Below are 19,038 nucleotides of genomic sequence, written 5' to 3'. Positions count from 1 at the left end.
CCGCCGCCGCCGCCCCCGCACCAGCATCAGCACCAGCACAACCAGGCGCACGGGAAGGGCGGCCACCGCGGCGGCGGTGGCGGTGGCAAGTCCGCCGCCGCCGCCTCGTCCTCGGCGTCCTGCTCGCGCAGGCTCGGCAAGGCGCTCAACTTTCTCTTCTACCTCGCCCTGGTGGCGGCAGCCGCCTTCTCGGGCTGGTGTGTCCACCACGTCCTGGAGGAGGTCCAGCAGGTCCGGCTCAGCCACCAGGACTTCTCCCGGCAGCGGGAGGAGCTGGGCCAGGGCTTGCAAGGCGTCGAGCAGAAGGTGGGTACCTTTGGCTCCCTCGAACCTCCTCAACCCGGAGCGCCCTCCGTACCCACAGCCGGGCCCCTTGCCCTGCCTCGGCCCCGTAGCCGCCCCCCACCCCCACCCCGGCAAGCCCCTCCCGGGCGCGTAGGCGCCGGGCGCGGCCTGGCTCTGGAGAGTTGACTTCTCCCCGTCCCCTCCTGTTCCGAGTCGGACCCCAGACTCTCTTTGTTAATGGCTGCGGAGGAATCGGCCCCGAGGGAAGGACCTCTGCGAGGATGGTTGGGCCAGCGGGGAGGGTGGGCCAAGGGCATGTCACAGGACATTAGCGGTGACCTGTAAGGAAGCCGGCAGGCCCTCCGGAGCCCATTCTTTTTGGATTAGGAGACGCTGGATGGGCAGTTGTATGAAAAGGAGCTTGGAAGGCAGCTGGCGCATCCCTGGAAGCCTCTCGGGCAAGGCCGCACCTTAGCTCTCCCAGTGGGGGACATATGAGCCAGTTTTTAATAGACACTGGAGCTTGAGAAAGGAAAAGCTAGTATTCTTATTCATTTGTGAAGTTCACACTAAATATGTAAGAGGCCCCTTGGGACCCATGTGGGCATTTGAAGAAGCATACTTCAGCTTTAGAGGGAAGGAAAGCCTCAAAATACTAGGTCATGCTGGTGAATACCACCTCCAGGTTCGTTTGTACGGTGTTTAGAGGGCTTGCTCACATACTATCTAATCCTCAAAGCAGCCCTGGGAGGGAGGTGGGACTGGTGGTTTTGACTCCATTTTCCAGACCAGAAAATTGAGGTTTACAGACATTAATTGAATCTCTAGTGAATTGACAAATACCCCCAGCTGGCAAGTGGCAGAGTGATAACATCTAGATCATTGCCCCTTCCATGCTCCTCAGACTGCCCAGTTAAAGGTCCACAGGTTAGTTAGGCGTGCATGGGCCCCACTCTGGTTTGCCCAGACCAATCTCTTTTTCCCTCCTCCATCCTCCACTAATTTCATTGCTCAATAAAAGTTGCATGACGGAGACAAAAAATCCCGCCACTTCTGAGCCCGGAACTGCTGCCTTCTTTTCCCAGCATGCTGCCTGTTCTGCCAAGTTTTCTCTGTACTTCTGTTGAGTGTGCAGGACTAGGAATTTCTTCCTAAAACTGGCAGAGCAACTGGAATGAGTCAGCCTGCTAAATGATGCAGGCCAAGGAAGGTGACTTTTCTAAGGGAAGTAAGTAGGCAGTGCTGCTTTGCCTCTCCTGGATGTCAGGTGACTCTTAAAAAATAGACATACTGCCAGAGCATAATCACTGGTCTCTCTGTTTCCTCTCTTTTATCCATCCACCCACCCACCACCTATCAATCGTACTGTTTATTGCAGTCTGATAGTCATATGGTTCTCTGTAGGCCTTCTGGAGGTTCTAAAGAGCAAAAGACAGGGCCCTTCCTGTTGCAGAGAAGTTGTGAATCATATTTGTGGAGGAGCATATCAGTAGGTGTCAGTTGAGGGTAACTGCTGTGCAGGTTCAGGAGACTGGAATTTGCCTAGTCCTGGGTGCCTGGTGGCCAGAGTAACTTGTTGCTGTCGAGTTGATTCTGACTCATGTCAGCCTCATGTGTGTCATAGTAGAACTGTGCTCCACAGGGTTTTCAGTGGCTGATTTTTTTTAGGGGAACTAGATCCCCAGGCCTTTCTCCCAAGGCACCTCTGGGTGGACTTGAACCTCCAACCTTTTGGTTAGCAGCTGAGCATGTTAACCGTTTGTACCACCCAGGGCCAGGATAGTGCTAGTCATTTAGTTGGTGATTGATAATCGTGGAAAGAAGGAAGACGATCTTGAGCATGTTTGAGGGGACAGGAAGTGGCTACTTAGCCCATAGCAGAGTGGCATTTAGGGAGTAGTGAGACAGGAGGTTGGAAGTGGAACCAAAATGGGGGAAGATCTTGAGTCCAGGTTGAAGAACTTGGGCTTTATTCTAGGTGCTTCCTCCCTGTACTTCCCTTATTTCTCCTCTCTTTTAAATTGTGCTTTAGGTGAAAGTTTACATCTCAAGTTAATTTCTCATACAAAAATTTATACACATAATGTTTTGTGACATTGGTTGCAATCCCCACAATGTGACAGCACACTTCCCCTTTCCACCCCTGGTTCCTTGTGTCCATTCAACCAGTTCCTGTCCCTTCCTGCCTTCTCATCCTGCCTCTGGACAGGAGCCACCCATTTGGTCTCATCTGTCTGATTGAACTAAGAAGCACACTCCTCACTTGTATTATTTTTTTGTTTTATAGTCCTGTCTAATCTTTGTCTGAAGAGTGGGCTTCGGGAATGGTTTCAGTTCTGGGTTAACAGAGCGTCTGGGGGCCGTAGTTTCAGGGGTTCCTCCAGTCTCTGTCAGACCATTAAGTCTGGTCTTTTTACATGAATTTGAGTTCTGCTCCACACTTTTCTCCTACTCCGTCCGGGACTCTCTGTTGTGTTCCCTGTCAGGGCAGTCATTGGTGGTAGCCAGGCACCATCTAGTTCTCGTGGTCCCCGGCTGGTGGAGTCTCTGGTTTATGTGGCCCTTTTGTCTCTTGGGCTAATATTCTCCTTGTGTCTTTGGTTTTCTTCATTCTCCTTTTCTCCAAGTGGGATGGAACCAATTGATGCATCTCAGATGGCTGCTTGCAAGCTTTTAAGACCCCAGACGCCACTCACCAAAGTGGAATGCAGAACATTTTCTTACCCTTATTCCTCTTTGTTGTTTCTTATGTTTCCCTTGGCTACATACAGATTACTTTCCTCTTTGAGACTCAGTTTTCCCATTAACACAATGAGTGGAGGGCTCAGTCCAGATTTTTAAGAATCCTCACGACTCTAAAATTATTGAATTCATGACCATCTTTTAAAAACTTTTGTAGTGGAATCAGGCTGCTATTTAATGCCCGATGTTTACTGTGCGTTTATGTGCCAGGCATGGTGCTAAGCATTTGAAAATGCATCATCTCTTTTGACCTTCACAACAACCTCAAGGGCTAAGTAGCAGTATTATCCCCCTTTTGCAGATGAAGAAACTGAGGCACAAAGGGGCTAAGTAACTTTGCATGGTTACACAACTAGTAAATGGCAGGGCCAGGATTCAAACCCAGGCTATCTAACTCCTAGGACACTCTTAGCCACTCTGCTGTTCATTTTGTTGTCTTTCCCATACCTATTAGCCTAGTAGGTAAAAAACAACAACAACAAAAAAAACCATTGCCGTTGAGTCTATTCTGACTCACAGGACAGAGTAGAACTGCCCCATAGGGTTTCCAAGGGGCAGCTGGTGGATTTGAACTGCTGACCTTTTGGTTAGCAGCCTGAGCTCTTAACCACTTCGCCACCAGGGTTCTGGCCTAGTATATAGTATGTGCTTAATAAATACTTACTCCATTGACTTGGAACTCAGAACATGATTAGGGTTTGCCACAACATGCGGCCACTTCAGAGTCTGTCTGTACCTTTGGGGTGGCCAGTACATGAGAAGTTATTTTGCATTGAGGAGCCAAGAGTGATTGGTTTTCTGACAGCTGAAATTTGAACCCCTTTGTAACTCTATGTGAGATGAGGTGTAGTGGATGGGGTTTGGTTATCAGCAAGGAAATGTACTTTCCAGTATTACTTTTAATAATTGGTATTCACCATGGGCCAGGCATTCTATGAAGTGCTTTACACAGCCACTCTTTCAGTTCTACCTGCCACCCTATGGGACAGGTACTGCTTATTAGCACCATTTCACAGATGGGGCAGCTGAGCCCGGAGCGGTTATGTTACTCCTTCGAGATCACACACACACCGTAAGTGGTGGAGCTGGGATTGGAGTTGGGACAGTCTGACTCTGAACCACTCTACCGCCATATAGAGTGCCCCCCTGGTCGCTCTTGTTCTCCAGGTGCTCTTGGTATTGGAAAATGGCCTAGGTCTTCTGAATGGCTGTAGCACAGCCAATAGGCTGGCTTGGCCTTGCCTAGAAGATTCAGCACGGACAGAAGTAGGTCTAAGGCTTCAGAAAATGTTGGCAGGTCAGTTCTAGTCCCTCTGAAGAGCTCGTGTTGCCCAGGAAGACCCAGGATATAATGAACTAGGGACCCAGGTGGCATGAAGTGATTGCGGAGTGGGCTTAGGCCTGCTGGGGAGAGTTCAGTGGGACTCAGCTATTTGCAGAAGAGTCAATTCTCTGGCCCTATTTCTTTGTTTCCCGTCTTGACTCTCCGGACAAGGAGGCAGACCTGGGGTTTAGGAAGCATCTCCTCCATGCACTCATGCACTTTGAACACACCTCTGCCTGAGGAGATCACATGGAGGCTAGGAGCTCAGGTTTTTGATGGTTAGCTCTGTCACATACCAGTAGCGTGACCCTAAATTCCCTAATCCTCAGTTTCCTTGTGTGTAAAATGGAAATCAGTGGAAGCAACGAACTCATGATACTATTACGAGGCTGTAACCCCCTAGTGGTGCCATGTTTAAACGCTCGGCTGCTAACCGAAAGGTTGGCAGTTAGAATCCACCAGCTGCTCCGTGGGAGAAAGACGTGGCAGTCTTCTTCTGTAAAAAGATTTTACAGCCTTGGAAACCCTATAGGGCACTTTTACTCTGTCCTGTAGGGTCATTATGAATCGGAATCGACTCGATGGCAAAGGGTTTGGTTTTTTGGTTTTGTTGAGATAATGCCTGTAAGATATCTTGCATAGTTTTGGTACACAGTAAGTGCCCTGTTGAAGTTGAATGCCAGCCATGGCTAACCTCTCCCCCCCCCCGCCAACTAGGCTGAGCTCCTTGGGGACAGAGATCCTGTCCTAGTTGTTATGTTACCTCAGGCATCTTGCCCAGCATCTGCCACTTTGTGGGTACCCCACATAGGTTTGGTTAACAGATACATCCAATGCATAGTGATTAGAATGGGTTCTTTGCACGTAAAAATGAACAACTCAAAATAATCAGCAAGGGACACTCTCTTTGTTCTTTTTATAGTGGTGGAGGTTGGTTGGTTTGGTTTCATCCGTAATTTCAGATACAGCCCCCTTCCTAACTATAAAGAGCCAGCCCAGGTTAGGGGTAATAGTGAGGGGCCAGAAGGGAAATCGACCAGCTTGGTCTTCATCAGAGGCTTTGCTCTGTTAATGAATTCGCTCCTCGATTCATTCAAAAAATACTGGGTAAACACCTGCCCTGTTGCAGGTTCTGGGCTCACCTGCTCCTGCTTCCATTCTGAGTGCTATGCTTACACAGGCAGGTACTGTGGTTTAATAACCTGGTTCAGAGCTGGGCTTCTCTCCAGCACCGTCTGAAGTGTCCTTTATGACTCAGATTGAATTTGGTTGGGTAGTGAAATTGTTTAATATTCTAGAGTCCCCGGGAACCTTATTCCGTCTTAAAATCATAGACTGGCAGAGCTAGCAGAAACTTTAGCCACCTGTTTCATAAATGAGGAACTGGCTTGGGAAGGGGAAGTGCGCTCGCAGAGCTGATTATTAGTGGAGCTGGAACTAGAGCCCAGGTGTCCTGTTGACATTCCCGCTGTGTTTTCAGTTTATCCCCCTGTCTTTGGCATTGGACTGAGGATGGTGCTGGAGATCTATAGACTTCTGAGGTACTTCAGGACAAGAGTAAACGATAATAATGGCAATACCTGTTGCCGTCCAGTTGATTCTGACTCACAGCGACCCTATGGGACAGAGTAGAACTGCCCCATAGGGTTTCCAAGGCTGAAATCTTTGCGGAATCAGACTGCCACATCTTCCTGCCATGGAGTGGCTGGTGGGTTCTAACTGCCGACCTTTAAGTTAGCAGCTGAGCGCTTCACCACTGCATCACCAAAAACAAAAAAACCAAACCTGTTGCCAGCGAGTCAATTCCAACTCATAGCAACGCTATAGAACAGAGTAGAACTGCCCCATAGGGTTTCCAAGGAGCAGCTGGTGGATTCGAACTGCCGACCTTTTGGTTAGCTGCCAAGCTTTTAAACTACTGTGCCACCAGGGCTTGTAAATGAAGGTGATGACTGTCATCTGTTGAGTATTTGGTTTGTGCTAGGCACAGTTTAAGCACTTTACATATATTAACTCATTTTCTACTCACAAGGCAGTCCTTTAAGTCAGATACTATTTTTATTCCCATTGTGCAGATGGGGAAACCAAGGCCACAGATAAACTAAATAACTTGTTCAAGAGTACACAGCTAGGAAGTATCAGAGCTAGGATTTGAACCGAGGCAGTTTGGTTCCAAGAGTCCTGGTGGTGCAAACCTTTAGATACTTAGCTGCTAACTGAAAAGTTGAGAGTTGGAACCCACCCAGTGGCTCCACTGGAGAAAAACCTGGTAATCTGCTTCCATAAAGATTATAGCCAAGAAAACCCTATGGGGCAGTTCTACTCTGTAACATGGGGTCGTTAGGAGTCGGAATTGACTCGATGGCATCTAACAACACCAGAAGTTTGTTTGCAGAGCCACTATTTTATTTTATTTTATTAACTCGTTAATGTGGAAAATTTTAAGCATAAACAAATGAAAAGAGAGCAATATAATGAATCCCTGGTTACCTGACACCCAATTTCAATAATTATCAACATTATGCCATTCTTTCTTCTCACCACCCCTGCCCCCCCCCCCTTTTTTTGCCTGGAGTATTTTAAAATTAATTGCTAACAGTTATTTCACCCAAAGTATTTTAGAATTTATTTCTGACAGATAAGCGTTCTTTTCCTTTCCTTTCCTTGTTTCTTTTAACAAAACACAGTATTATCACACCAAACCAAGTTAACAATAGTTCCTTAATCTCATCTAATAAAACAAAAAAAACCAAACCCATTGCCGTTGAGTGGTTCCGACTCATGGTGACCTGATGCATTGCAGAGTACAACCGAGCTCCTTAGGATTTTCTTGGCTGGCCTTTCTTCCACAGAGTGGCTGGGTGGGTTCAAACCGCCAACCTTTAGGTTAACAACTGACCACAAACCAAAACCTAATCCATAATCAAATTTCCCTGATTCTCTCAAAAAAAAAAAAAAAAAAAAAAAAAAAAGTCTTTTTTATAGTTAGTTTGTTTGAATTGGGATTTACATAAGGGCTATGCATTAATTCCGATTGTTAAGTCTCTTACGTTTCTTTTAATCTATGATAGTTTCACCTCTTCCCCCCTTTTAAAATGCCATTTATTGTTGAAGAGCCTAGTCATTTGTCCTGTAGAGTTTTCTACGTTGGATTTGGCTGACTGCATCCTAGCCTCTATCTCGTGTGTTTTCTGTAAACTGGTAGTTGATAGATTCAGGTTCTTTTTATTTTTCAAGAAAGTGTCAGAGGTGGCACTGTGTGCTTCCTTGGGCCCCCAGGTTTTTCATCATCGTCCTATACCGCCTGTCAGTATATTAAGCTCGCTCCCCTGGATAGTTCCCAGGTCAGTCCTTGCTTAGGTTAGAATTTACTTAGAATAAATACATGGTGGAAAAGCAAGATCATAATGTGTTCACAAAGTCAGAGAATGCTAAGATCATCTGATCCATTGCTCGCATTTTGCAGGTGAGGACACTGGGGTACAGAGAATACAGTGACTTTTTCAGGGCCACACAGCTAGAAGTGGCGAGCAGAGGCCGGTACCCTTGTCTCTTGCCTCCCAGCCCAGTGTCCCCTGTGTACCTCAGATTTTTTTTTACAAAGACTTGTGAGACTCAGTTGCAAGAGCTAGAAACCCATCTAAAACTGCCTTAAAGAAAGAGAATTTACTGACTCAAATAGTTTAAGAGTAGATTCTTTCAGGTCTGCCTGCTTTCTAGAGATTAAAATTGTGTACTCGGAACTTTTAGTTTCTTCTCCGAGTTCTCTGTGTTGGTTTGATTCTCAGACTGATGTTCATTTGTTGGTTTGAACAACTCCAGCCTTACTGCACCTATAGCTAGCAGTGCCACTGGAAAAGAGATTTTCTTTCCCTGTAGTTTTAACAGGAGTCCTGGAATTGGCTCGTTGGCCTTACTCAGGCCACATGCCCATCTCTGGGCTAATCACGGCAGCCCAGGGTGGGGGTGGAGTTTGGAAAATGTGGACTGGTCAGGCTTGATTGTGAAACCACTCATAGAATGCTTGGAGAGCAGGGCATCCTAGGGTTAGTCTCCCAAACCATGTGGATTGTGTGGAAGGATGGCTCTCCAAAGGAAAGTTGGGGTGTCATTCTGGGAGAGGAGAGACCTAGAGGCTAGGCAGGTATAACATAGCTGTGTAGTATAAAACTCATCAGCTCTTCCCAGCAATTAACATCTAGATTTTGGTTACAGGTACAGTCTCTGCAAGCCACATTTGGGACTTTTGAGTCCATCTTGAGAAGCTCTCAACATAAGCAGGATCTCACAGAAAAAGCTGTGAAGCAAGGGGAGAGCGAGATCAACCGGATCAGTGAAGTTCTACAGAAACTCCAGAATGAGATTCTCAAAGATCTTTCAGATGGAATCCACGTGGTGAAGGATGCCCGAGAGCGAGACTTCACGTCCCTCGAGAACACGGTGGAGGAGCGGCTGACGGAGCTCACCAAGTCCATCAACGACAACATTGCCATCTTCACCGAAGTTCAGAAGAGGAGCCAAAAGGAAATAAATGATGTGAAGGCGAAAGTTGCCTCTTTGGAAGAATCCGAGGGGTACAAGCAGGACTTGAAAGCTATGAAAGAAGTTGTGAAGGAAATACAAACTTCTTTGAAGTCTAAAGAAAAGGACCTTGAGGCCCTGAGAAGCACCCTCCAGACCATGGAGTCTGACGTGTACACAGAGGTCAAAGAGCTGGTGAGCCTCAAGCAGGAGCAGCAGAAGTTCAAGGAGGTGGCTGACATGGAGCATGTCACCTTGCAGACCCTCACGGAGAAGATTCTCCAGTCTGAGGAGTCCATTTCTCGCCTCCCAGGGGAGATCAGGAGACTTGAGGAAGAGCTACACCAACTGAAAGCTGATTCCAATAGGCTGGAAGAAGATGGAGTATTCAGAAACTCTGACGCCTTTGAAGCGCTCCAGAGAACGAGTCAGGGATTGGACTCTAGGCTCCAAAGTGTGGAAGATGGAGTCCAATCCATGCAGTCAACTTCTGCACAGCAGACGGAGAGCCTGGAATCCCTCCTGTCGAAGAGTGAGGAGTATGAGCAGCGCCTGAGCGCCCTGCAGGAGCGCGTGGAAGGCCTGGGCTCCTCCTCGGAGGCAGACAAGGACGGTGTGGATAGAACTGTGAGGAGCCTGGGGGAGGCCCAGCTTTCTCTCCATGCTGATGTGGAAGAGCTGAAGAGAAGTGTGGGTGAGCTCCCCAGCACCGTGGAGGCGCTCCAGAAGGTACAAGAGCAAGTCCACTCGCTGCTTAGTCAGGACCAAGCCCAGGCAGCCCATGTGCCTCCTCAGGACTACCTGGACAAACTTTCTTCTCTAGACAACCTAAAATCCTCAGTAAGCCAAGTGGAGTCGGACTTGAAAATGCTCAGGACTGCTGTGGACAGTTTGGTCGCATACTCGGTCAAAATAGAAACCAACGAGAACAACTTGGAATCAGCCAAGGCTTTGCTAGACGACCTGAGAAATGATCTGGATAGGTTGTTTGTGAAAGTTGAAAAGATTCACGAAAAGATCTAAATGAATTGTGTGCGCAGGGCATGGATTTAAAGTCCAACTTCTCATGACCAAAAAATATGTTGTTTTCTCCTGCCATCTCTCACCACAACCCCACCGCACCCCCCTTTCTTGTCCCCTCTTAAAGAGCGGTAGACACCACCTGGAACACCAAGGCATTACATTTTTTGTGCCCAGTTAATTTATTTACAATTATTACCACACGCCATTGGTTTCTTAAGTTTTCTGCTTCTGCTTTTAGTTGGGTTCCCAAAGGCCCAGCCCCTATCACTGCACCACCAGGGCTCGTATGAAGCAGTGGTGGTTTTCAAAAGGGATGTCTCTAGAGTTAGAGAAAAAAGATATTGCTATCAACTGAGGATTAACAGAAGCAGATTAACCTCAAAAAACCCTGCTTGATGGCAGGACCAAGTGAAAAAAGAGGGAGAAAGGGAGGTTCTTTAATTTCTAATTGTTTTTAAGGAGAAATTCGTTTTGTTTTATTTTTTTAATCCTGACTGAAGTTTTCATGCGATGTCACTCGCTTCTTGTCTTCCACTTTAAACTGGGTAAAACTCATATATGTCAGCTCTGAATTGGGAAGGGGAAAGGCCCCTTGGTTTTCAGCTCCTTAGCAGTTGGGCTATCTGCCGTGGTGTGGGTGTCTTTTCCCTTCCTGCGCCATCTAGTCATATTGAAGGTAACTATGCAAAGAATTCAGGCAGTTCAGATTGCTTGTGGCCTGCCTGTGTGAGCTCTTTTGGCCGGGTCACCACAGGATGCATAGGTTTAGAATCCCAGCAAGTGGAGTCCTTGGGTTCTTTCAAGAAATCGTGAACACTGTTCACAAAGGAATTGGGTGTCTCCCTGGGGAATGGAGGCGGCATCTTTTTTGTTTTCTTTTTTAAACATGATGTCCATGAAGAGGTTTGCTGTCGAAGCAGACCCCCAACCCCCATCTGTCCATGAGGAAAGTGTGTACTGCAGTTCTGTAATTGTTTGTGGTACTCCTTTCCTTGGGAGCTGTACTGTTTTATAGTGGCTGTCTTGCCCTTCAAAAAAAAAGAAGAAGAGAAAAAAAAAAAAAACAAAAAACAAAAACTGAAAAGAAAAAAAAAAGGTTTGTTTAGTTTACTGTGAAATGAACTGTATGGCTTATTTACAGTATTTTTAATTCTTAATAAACAACTTGAGCTTTGTTATGACTTTTCCAGAGTGACTGCTTTCTGAGAATTTAGTATGATATATTTTAGATATGGGGCCCTGATGGCACAGTGGTTAAGCATTTGGCTGCTAACCAAAATGTTGGCAGTTGGAACCCACCAGGCACTCCTTGGAAACCCTATGCGGCAGTTCCACTCTGTCCTATAGGGTTGCTATGAGTCAGAATGGACTCGATGTTAGTGGTTTTATTTTAGATATGTTTTCAATTTTAAGACTCTTTTGTTTTTAATTCTAGAACCAATATGGCCTGACTCTTAGGCCTGGGGACATGCTTTGGATAGACAATTAGGTTTGTTTGTAGGTCATTGCTGGTCTCCAGCTGTTAGCTATAGCAGTGGATCTCAACTCTGTCTTATTAGAATCTTCTGGAGAGCTTTAAAAAGCCTGAGCCCTGCCCCTATAGATTCAGATTCAGATGGTGTAAAGAGGGCTGGCACTGGCATTTTAAAGGCTCCCTGATTCAAATGTGCAGCCAGGGTTGAGTACCACAGTCTGAGACCATCTTAGTGGCAGTGGGCATGCTTCCTTTACTCTCTGGGGTTGCCTACCACCTGTTGTTAGTTCCTGTTGGGTTGCCCCCAACTCATGGTGACCCCATGCACAGTGGAATGAAATGCTGCCTGGTCCTGTGCTATCTTCATGATCATTGTGATTCATAGGGTTTTCATTGGCTGATTTTTGGAAGTAGATTGCCAGGCCTTTCTTCCTAGTCTGACTTAGCATCATAGCAACACGCAAGCCTCAACAGACGGGTAGTGACTGCACATGAGATGCGTTGGCCAAGGATCAAACCTGGATCTCCAGCAGGAAAGGTGAGAATTCTCCCACAACACCACCACCACCCACCACCTACCACTTAGAAGTAACAGATACTGTTCTGTTTGCTGAGCACTTGTGTGCTGAGCATTGTGCTGAACACTTTATAGGCCTCATTTTTATTCCTCCTAATACTCCTCTGAGGTAGGTGATACCATTGCATGTTTTATAGAGGGGAAGCAGGCTGAGCAGCAGCTGGTATAATGCAAGATCATTAGCTAGGAAGTAGCAGGGCTGAGATTGGAACCCAGGCCCTGGTCTTAACCATAACTACCCTGGGTCCACCTCCTTCAGCATCCACCTTCCACCAGTGCAGGTCCAAGGTGACCTGTGAGCACCTGCTGCTGCTGCTGGTACTGTTTCGGAGCCTGAGGCTGCAGGGGCCCGGAGCCTCTCTTCTCTCCCAGCCAGTGAGTAGAGGGGGGCCAGGACCTGGCATCTGTGGCTTCATACCCACTGCTCTGACTGTAGGGCCCCTCATCTCGGAGGTTGTCAGCCATTCTGGGTTCTTGAGGCAGCATCCCCAAGGTTTCACAATGCTGAGCTTGATGTTTCCTCTCAAAAGAGTTTGCAAATCGGGATGGGGCCCTGTTAGGTGTTAGAAATCCTCTTTATTTTAAGGTCTAAGAGTTGATAAGTATGGTTTAATAACTAGTTAACATTATTTTTGGGAGGTGCTGAGCAGCATAACATCCCATGCATGAAGGAAATTCTGGTTCCTTCTAGATCAGTTGGTTGCACTGGGCACATTCTTACTCCTTGTCTTCTACAGTTTCTAATCTTGAACTAGGAGTCCTGAGTGGTGCAAACAGTTAATGTGCTAGGCTGCTAACTGCAAGGTTGGAGGTTTGAGTCCACCCAGAGGTACCTTGGAAGAAAGGCCTGGCAGTCTACTTCCAAAAAAATTAACTGTTGAAAACCCTGTGAAGCACAGTCCTACCCTGACACATAGGGTTGCCATGAGTTGATACTTACTTGACCATGACTAGTAATCTTGGACTATAGAGTGGCTTAATAGTTTCTCATATAGCAGAAAACATCTGTAAATGTCAAATATGAATTCAAGTGGTGAAAATAAAGGGAATATATTATGAATTCATATATCCCTTAGGATGGCAGTTAGAGATAGGCCTTACCCCAGATGAAAATCAGATTTCAGTCTTAAAATTTGTTCATGTGTCTGCTCATTCATTCAACAAACATTTATTGAGCTCATAGCCAGTGATTTTGCAAAGAACCAGCAAATCCAAAGATGGATGCAATGAGATCTTTGTCCTCAAAGGACTTACAGCCCAGTGGGGGCAATAGTCGTGCAAACCGATAGGTGTCATAAGGAAGAGTCTTGGTGGTGCAGTGGTTAAGCACTAGTCTGTTATCCAAAAGGTCTGTGGGAGAAAAGACCTGGTGATCTGCTCCCATAAAGATTACAGCCTGGATAACCCTATATGGGCAGTTCTTCTCTGTCCTGTAGGGTCACTATGAGTTGGAATTGACTCGATGGCAATGGGTTTGGTTTTTATGTTGTGTGCCGTCCAGTCGGGTTTCCAAGGAGAGGCTAGTGGGTTTGAACTGCCAGCCTTTTTGGTTAGCAGCTGAGCTCTTAAACTCGTAATCACTGCACCACCAGGGCTCAACATAGCCGGGTGTAGTGGGGCAGAAACAGTGGCCAGTTCTGCCTGGGTTGGGCTGGAGATGGTTAGAATGGGTTTCCAAAAGCCCCTTTGCATGCTTCTATCAGTGATGGAAATCTCCAGGAAACACTGGATTGCCTAGCCCTGTGAATAGGAAATGTTGCTACGTGCCATCCAGTTGGTTCTGACCCACAGTGACCCTATAGAACAGAGTAGAATTGCCCCACAGGGTTTCCAGGGAGCAGCTGGTGGATTTGAACTGCCGACCTTTTGGTTAGCAGCCAAACTCTTAAACCATTGTGCCACCAGGGCTCCTTGTGCATAGGGAATAGTCAAAAGTTATTGAAGGTGTTGACTAGCTGCAGGTAATGGAGCACCAGGATAAGAGGCTGCAGTGAAACTCCCCATGCACGGCTGTCAGCACTCTGGTGGGGAGACTGCTCTGCCACCTATTGTCTGACCCTGGGCAACTCAGTCAACTGAGCCACTGAGCCATTGTCTCCTCATCTATGATGTGGCAATAACAACACCTCAGGTGGTTGTGAGGATTGGATGAGGTAGTACATAGAGAGGTTTAGCTTAGCACAGAATCTGTTACACAGTAGGAGCTCCAGGTTGTGCTCACGTGCAGCTGGGCCACCAGACTGAAATACTTCTGTGCTGGTCAGTCAGTAGCTACTATGCTGAGCTCCCTGAATGCCCTCGGAACCACTGGGCCTCCTCACAATCCAGCAACTAATAGGCTAATACCCTGGTATAGTAGGAGGCCTCCAGGACCCTGCTCTGGCCCCATGCTTAGTGTTTGTTCTGATTGGTAGGTGCCCATGCTGTATATATTTCAAAATCACTGTCATGAGCTCAACGATTGGGGTGTGTGTGTGTGTGTGTGTGTGTGTGTGTGTGTGTGTGTATAAATTCTTTTAAAGAAATGACTACATAAAGTGATGGTGAAATTGGAGCTCCATCTTAAAAGGTGAGTAGGGTTGTCAGGTGGCCAGGAAAATTCCAGGCAAGTGTTCCTAGGTCTGAAATGGCCAGGAGAGTCAAGAGGCTGTAGGCAGTTCTTGTGGCTGGAACAGAAGGAGCAGAGGTGAGGCGTGGGTTGGAGATGGAGATAGATGGGGCTAGGTCCTGGAGGCTTTATGTGTCATCCCTGAGAGCCTGGATTTTATTCCCTGAACTAGGATGAGCCAACGAAGGGTTTTAAGCAGGGGAAGTAAACGTGCTCAGAGCTGGGTCTTTGGAGTGCCTCCATTGGCAGGATTGGAGGAGAGCAAAACAGGTAGGCAGAGTATTAGGCTCGGGGTGTGAAGATGAATGTAGGAGATGCACTTCGGAGACAGGAGATATTAGATGCTGCTGAATGCATGTGGGGTGAGGGAGGAGAGGAGTTTAAAATGATGACCCTCTGTCTTAGTCATCCAGTGCTGCTCTAACAGAAATACCACAAGGGGATGGTTTTAACAAAGCGATGTTTATTTCCTCACGATTAAAGTAGGCTAAAAGTCCAAATTCAGGGCGTCGGCTCCAGGAGAAGGCTTTTTCCCTCTGTCAGCCTTCTTCTCTTCAGTGTTCCCCTGGACTAGGAGCTTCTCTGCGCAGGGACCCAGGTCCAAAGGATGGGCTCTGTCCTGGCACTGCTTTCTTGATGGTATGAGGTCCCCAATTCTCTGTTTGTTTCCCTTTCCTTTTATCTCTTGTAAGGTAAAAGGTGGTGCAGGCCACACCCCAGGGAAATTCCCTTTACATTGGATCAGGGATATGACCTGGGTAAGGGTGGTGTTACAATCCCACCCTAATCCTCTTTAACATAACATTACAATCACAAAATGGAGCCCAGCCACACAATTCTGGGAATCATGGCCCAGCCAAATTGATACACACATTTTTTGGGGGACATAATTCAAACCATGACACCCTCCCAGATGGAGACAGTATAGGAGACGGTAACTTGGCATTTCTGTTGCCTACACAGAGCCCGTGGGACGCCCAGGTCAGGAGAGCAGTTGGGAGGCCTGGTTTTGGAGTTTCTCATCCATAGGTTGTATTTAAATTGAGGCAGTGGATGAAATTGCTTAAGGAACTTACAAGAAATGTGGAGGAAAGAAGCTCACAAAGGAATGATCAAGAGGGAGGAAGGAAGTTAATGGGGAGTACTGTTGAGGAAATCAAGACTGGAGAAAATATCCCAGTCAGCAGTCAGAAGCAGGGCAGATAGGGTGAGAACATGGCGGTGAATAATGATGTCCCAACACTTCACACTATAGTATAAATTCATTGTTTAATTTATCAGCAGTACTCCCCATTTCCTTCCTAAGGAGCAAGGAAGAAGATTAAACATCATTTCCTCAAGGAGGCCTTTCCTGATCCCCTAAACTGGGATAGGTTTGGTGGGCTTATGACACCCAATATGCTTTATCACATTTTATTAAAATAAAAAATTACTTGTCTGTTTTCTCTCCCGAAATGTAATCTCTTGTGGGGAGAAGAACTATGGTTTTTTGTTTTTGTTTTTATTCTTATACCCTGGGTGGGGATGGGGTAATAGTAGGCATTTAATAAATATTTGGCTGCTCCTTCTATGAGCTCCCACATTCCAGCCTTCTTACCATCAAAGTGCTTTCCCTTCTTGTCTGTCTTCTCACTAGAGGGTGTACCCATGGGTGAGTTGGGCTGTATCTTATCTCTGTATCCACCGAGATATCACAATAGTTGACCGACATTACTAATAATACAATTGTTGTTTTAGGTGCCATTGAGTCAATTCCAACTCATAGCAGCCCCATGTGACAGAATAGAACTGCGCCATAGGGTTATCTTGGCTGTAATCTTTATGGAAGTAGATAGCCAGGTCTTTCCCCTGAAGAGCCGCTGGGTGGGTTCCAACCACCAATCTTTCGGTTAGCAACTAAGCACTTAACTGTTGTGCTATGAGGGCTCCTTAATAATAGAATTAACTAATGTTTATTGGGCACTTAATATGTGCCAGGCACTGTTCTAAGCATTTCACAGGGATTAACTAATCCAATCATTAACAACAGTCCTAAGTGTAGGTACTATTATTATCCTCATTTTGAAGAAACCAAGGCACAGAGAGGTTAAGTAACCTGTTCAAAGTACTTACTAAGCACAGCTAGTAAGTGGTAGAACCAGGTTTAGAACCTAAGAGTCTAAGTTAAAAATCTGTGCTCTGTACTACTCTAAAACTGATTTTTCTTCGCTTAAAAAGACGCGGCACTTTTTTGCTTATTTTTTAACGAGGTATAACGTCTGTGCTTCAAGGTGCACATGTCTGAAGTACGCAGCTGAAAGAGTTTCTCCACCGGACACACCAGATCAAGACACCCAACCTTTCCAGCATCCCAGAGGCTGCCGTATGCCCCTCAGTCCATACCCCAGTAGGGTAACCACTCTTCTGACTGCTGTCACTGTAGACTACTTTTGCCCACTTTTGAATTTCATATAAATGGAATCATATCGTCCGATAAGACCAGGTATTTTTTTAAAATAATAACTTTATTGAGATATAATTCACATACCATAAAATTTATCCTTTTAAATTGTACAAGTCAATGGTTTTTAGTATATTCACAGTTATGCAACTATCACCACTAATTTCAGAACGTTTTTATTATTCCCAAAAGAAACCCCAGACCCCATTAGCAGTCGAAGTTCTCTTAATGAGCAAGCAATAGGGAAGGCTGGAAACATTCCCATCTTGATAAGTCTTGCTCCTGTCACATATGAAAAATTCCTGGCACATACTAGGTGTTCAATAAATGTCAGCTGTTTGGGTATAGAGGGACTTTTGAGCTGGGCAGTGCATTTTGGGGACACCATCTGGGTGGTACAAACAGTCAGTGTGCTTGCTGCTAACCAAAAGGTTGGTGGTTCAAGTCCACCCAGACGTGCTTGGGAAGAAAGACCTTGTGATCTACTTCCCAAAAAAAAAAAAAAAAGCCGCTGAAAACCCTATAGAGCACAGATCTAATCTGACACACATGGGGTCGCATGGGTTGAAATCAACAGCAACTGGTTTTTTTTGTTTTTTGTTTTTTTTTTGGTTTGATTCTACAGTCAGTGAGTCAGAGAGCAAGAGGGAGAGTGGAGTGTGGTGGAAATTTTCTTCCTCTTGTCTCTCAGGCTTGGTCCACAGGGGGAGGAGCTAAAAACCACAGCGACAGGCTTCCCTGTCTTCAGGCTGTATTAGATCAAGATTGATTCCACAAGCATTTGCTGTAAACTGGGTACTGAGCTGTATTCACTCTGGAGATACGAGATGAAGGGTGAGGCCTCCCCGGCTCGAGCAGTTCCCAGGTGAATAGGGAAGACAGACATGTAAACAGCCCCCCTCACATGCGGTGTGACATAGTGCAGCAGTAAAGGGGTGCACGAGGGAGGGACTGACTAGGTCCTGGACTTCTGTTGTTGTTGCCTGCCCAGCATCCACGCCTCTTTCCTCTGGTAACAACTCCCCTTCCCTATTCTGTGCATTCAGCTTCCATGAGGCTGACTGGGATGAGCACAGGACCCTGGTTTGCCAATGAGAGACCCCACACTCCTGGTCTGACTTGTTCGCGATAAACACAGGTGCCCATATGGTCCATTAACTGCTGCTGAAACTTTTTGGAAAGAGGTACTGTCTGTCCACCGGGGCTGCCACGTTGGCAGGATATCAGCCCAGAACTGTTAGGGGGCTGCCATGTTGGCAGGATATAAGCCCAGAACTGTTAGGGGGCTGCCACGTTGGCAGGATATAAGCCCAGAACTGTTAGGGGTCACCACACGTGGAGACCACCAAGAATGCAGCAGCATGGAAGAAGGCAGAGTCCAGAGATGGTGAGAGGCAGGTTCCTGATGACATAGTTTGAGCATCTGGATCCAGCTGTGCTTGAAGCACCAGAGGCCATGTTCTTCACCATGTAGCATCTTAACAGCACCGTATCGCCTTTCATATGCATGCAAGGTGACATGGAGCCATGGAATTCATGGCATAACAGCATTGTTTATGATTTGTAGAAGTCCAGAAACACCTAAATATCCAGCAACTGGATCAGTAAATATAGTGTTACTTGCTCATACAATGGACCTAAATACAGTAATAAAAATGAGTGACTCTGAACCACATGTATCAGTGTGGATGACTCTGCCACGTGAAAAAAAGAAGCTGCAGAAGAAAGTACCTGTAGTTTGAGAACGTATATACATAATAAGAAACCATGAAAAATAAAGTATTGCAGTACAAGTATCATGTAATGGCTAGGACACTGAATACCAAGTGTAGGATAGAGGTTATCTTTGATGGAAGGGGGGATGAGTTAAGGAGGAGTATGTAGGAGGTGGTACCCCTATTGGTTTGATTTCTTTGGCTGAGTGGGGGCTGCATGAATTCTATTATCCTTAATAACTTTTCTCCTCCTCTGTTTATTATGAAAATCCAAATGAACAGAAAAGTTGAAAGAACTGTCAAGTGAACGCCCACATAGCCACCACTTA

At 46.3% G+C, this 19,038-nt stretch overlaps 1 protein-coding gene across 1 annotated transcript in view; it reads left to right on the top strand.

The window, feature by feature from the left end:
* Positions 1 to 10,305, top strand: part of CKAP4 (cytoskeleton associated protein 4) — a 67,740-nt gene extending 57,435 nt beyond the window's left edge. Inside the window, exons 6-7 of the mRNA XM_012554795.2 lie at positions 25 to 306; positions 8,567 to 10,305. Coding sequence (XP_012410249.1) covers positions 25 to 306; positions 8,567 to 9,895 — 1,611 coding nt within the window. The 3' untranslated portion in view covers positions 9,896 to 10,305. The remainder of the gene's footprint in view (positions 1 to 24; positions 307 to 8,566) is intronic.
* Positions 10,306 to 19,038: the final 8,733 nt, after the last annotated feature.

This window comes from Trichechus manatus, unplaced genomic scaffold (genome assembly GCF_000243295.1).
Source record: "Trichechus manatus latirostris isolate Lorelei unplaced genomic scaffold, TriManLat1.0 scaffold00027, whole genome shotgun sequence".
Classification (NCBI taxonomy): Eukaryota; Metazoa; Chordata; class Mammalia; order Sirenia; family Trichechidae; genus Trichechus; species Trichechus manatus.
Note: the sequence above shows the minus strand (reverse complement) of the source record. Positions and strands in the feature narration are given on the sequence as shown.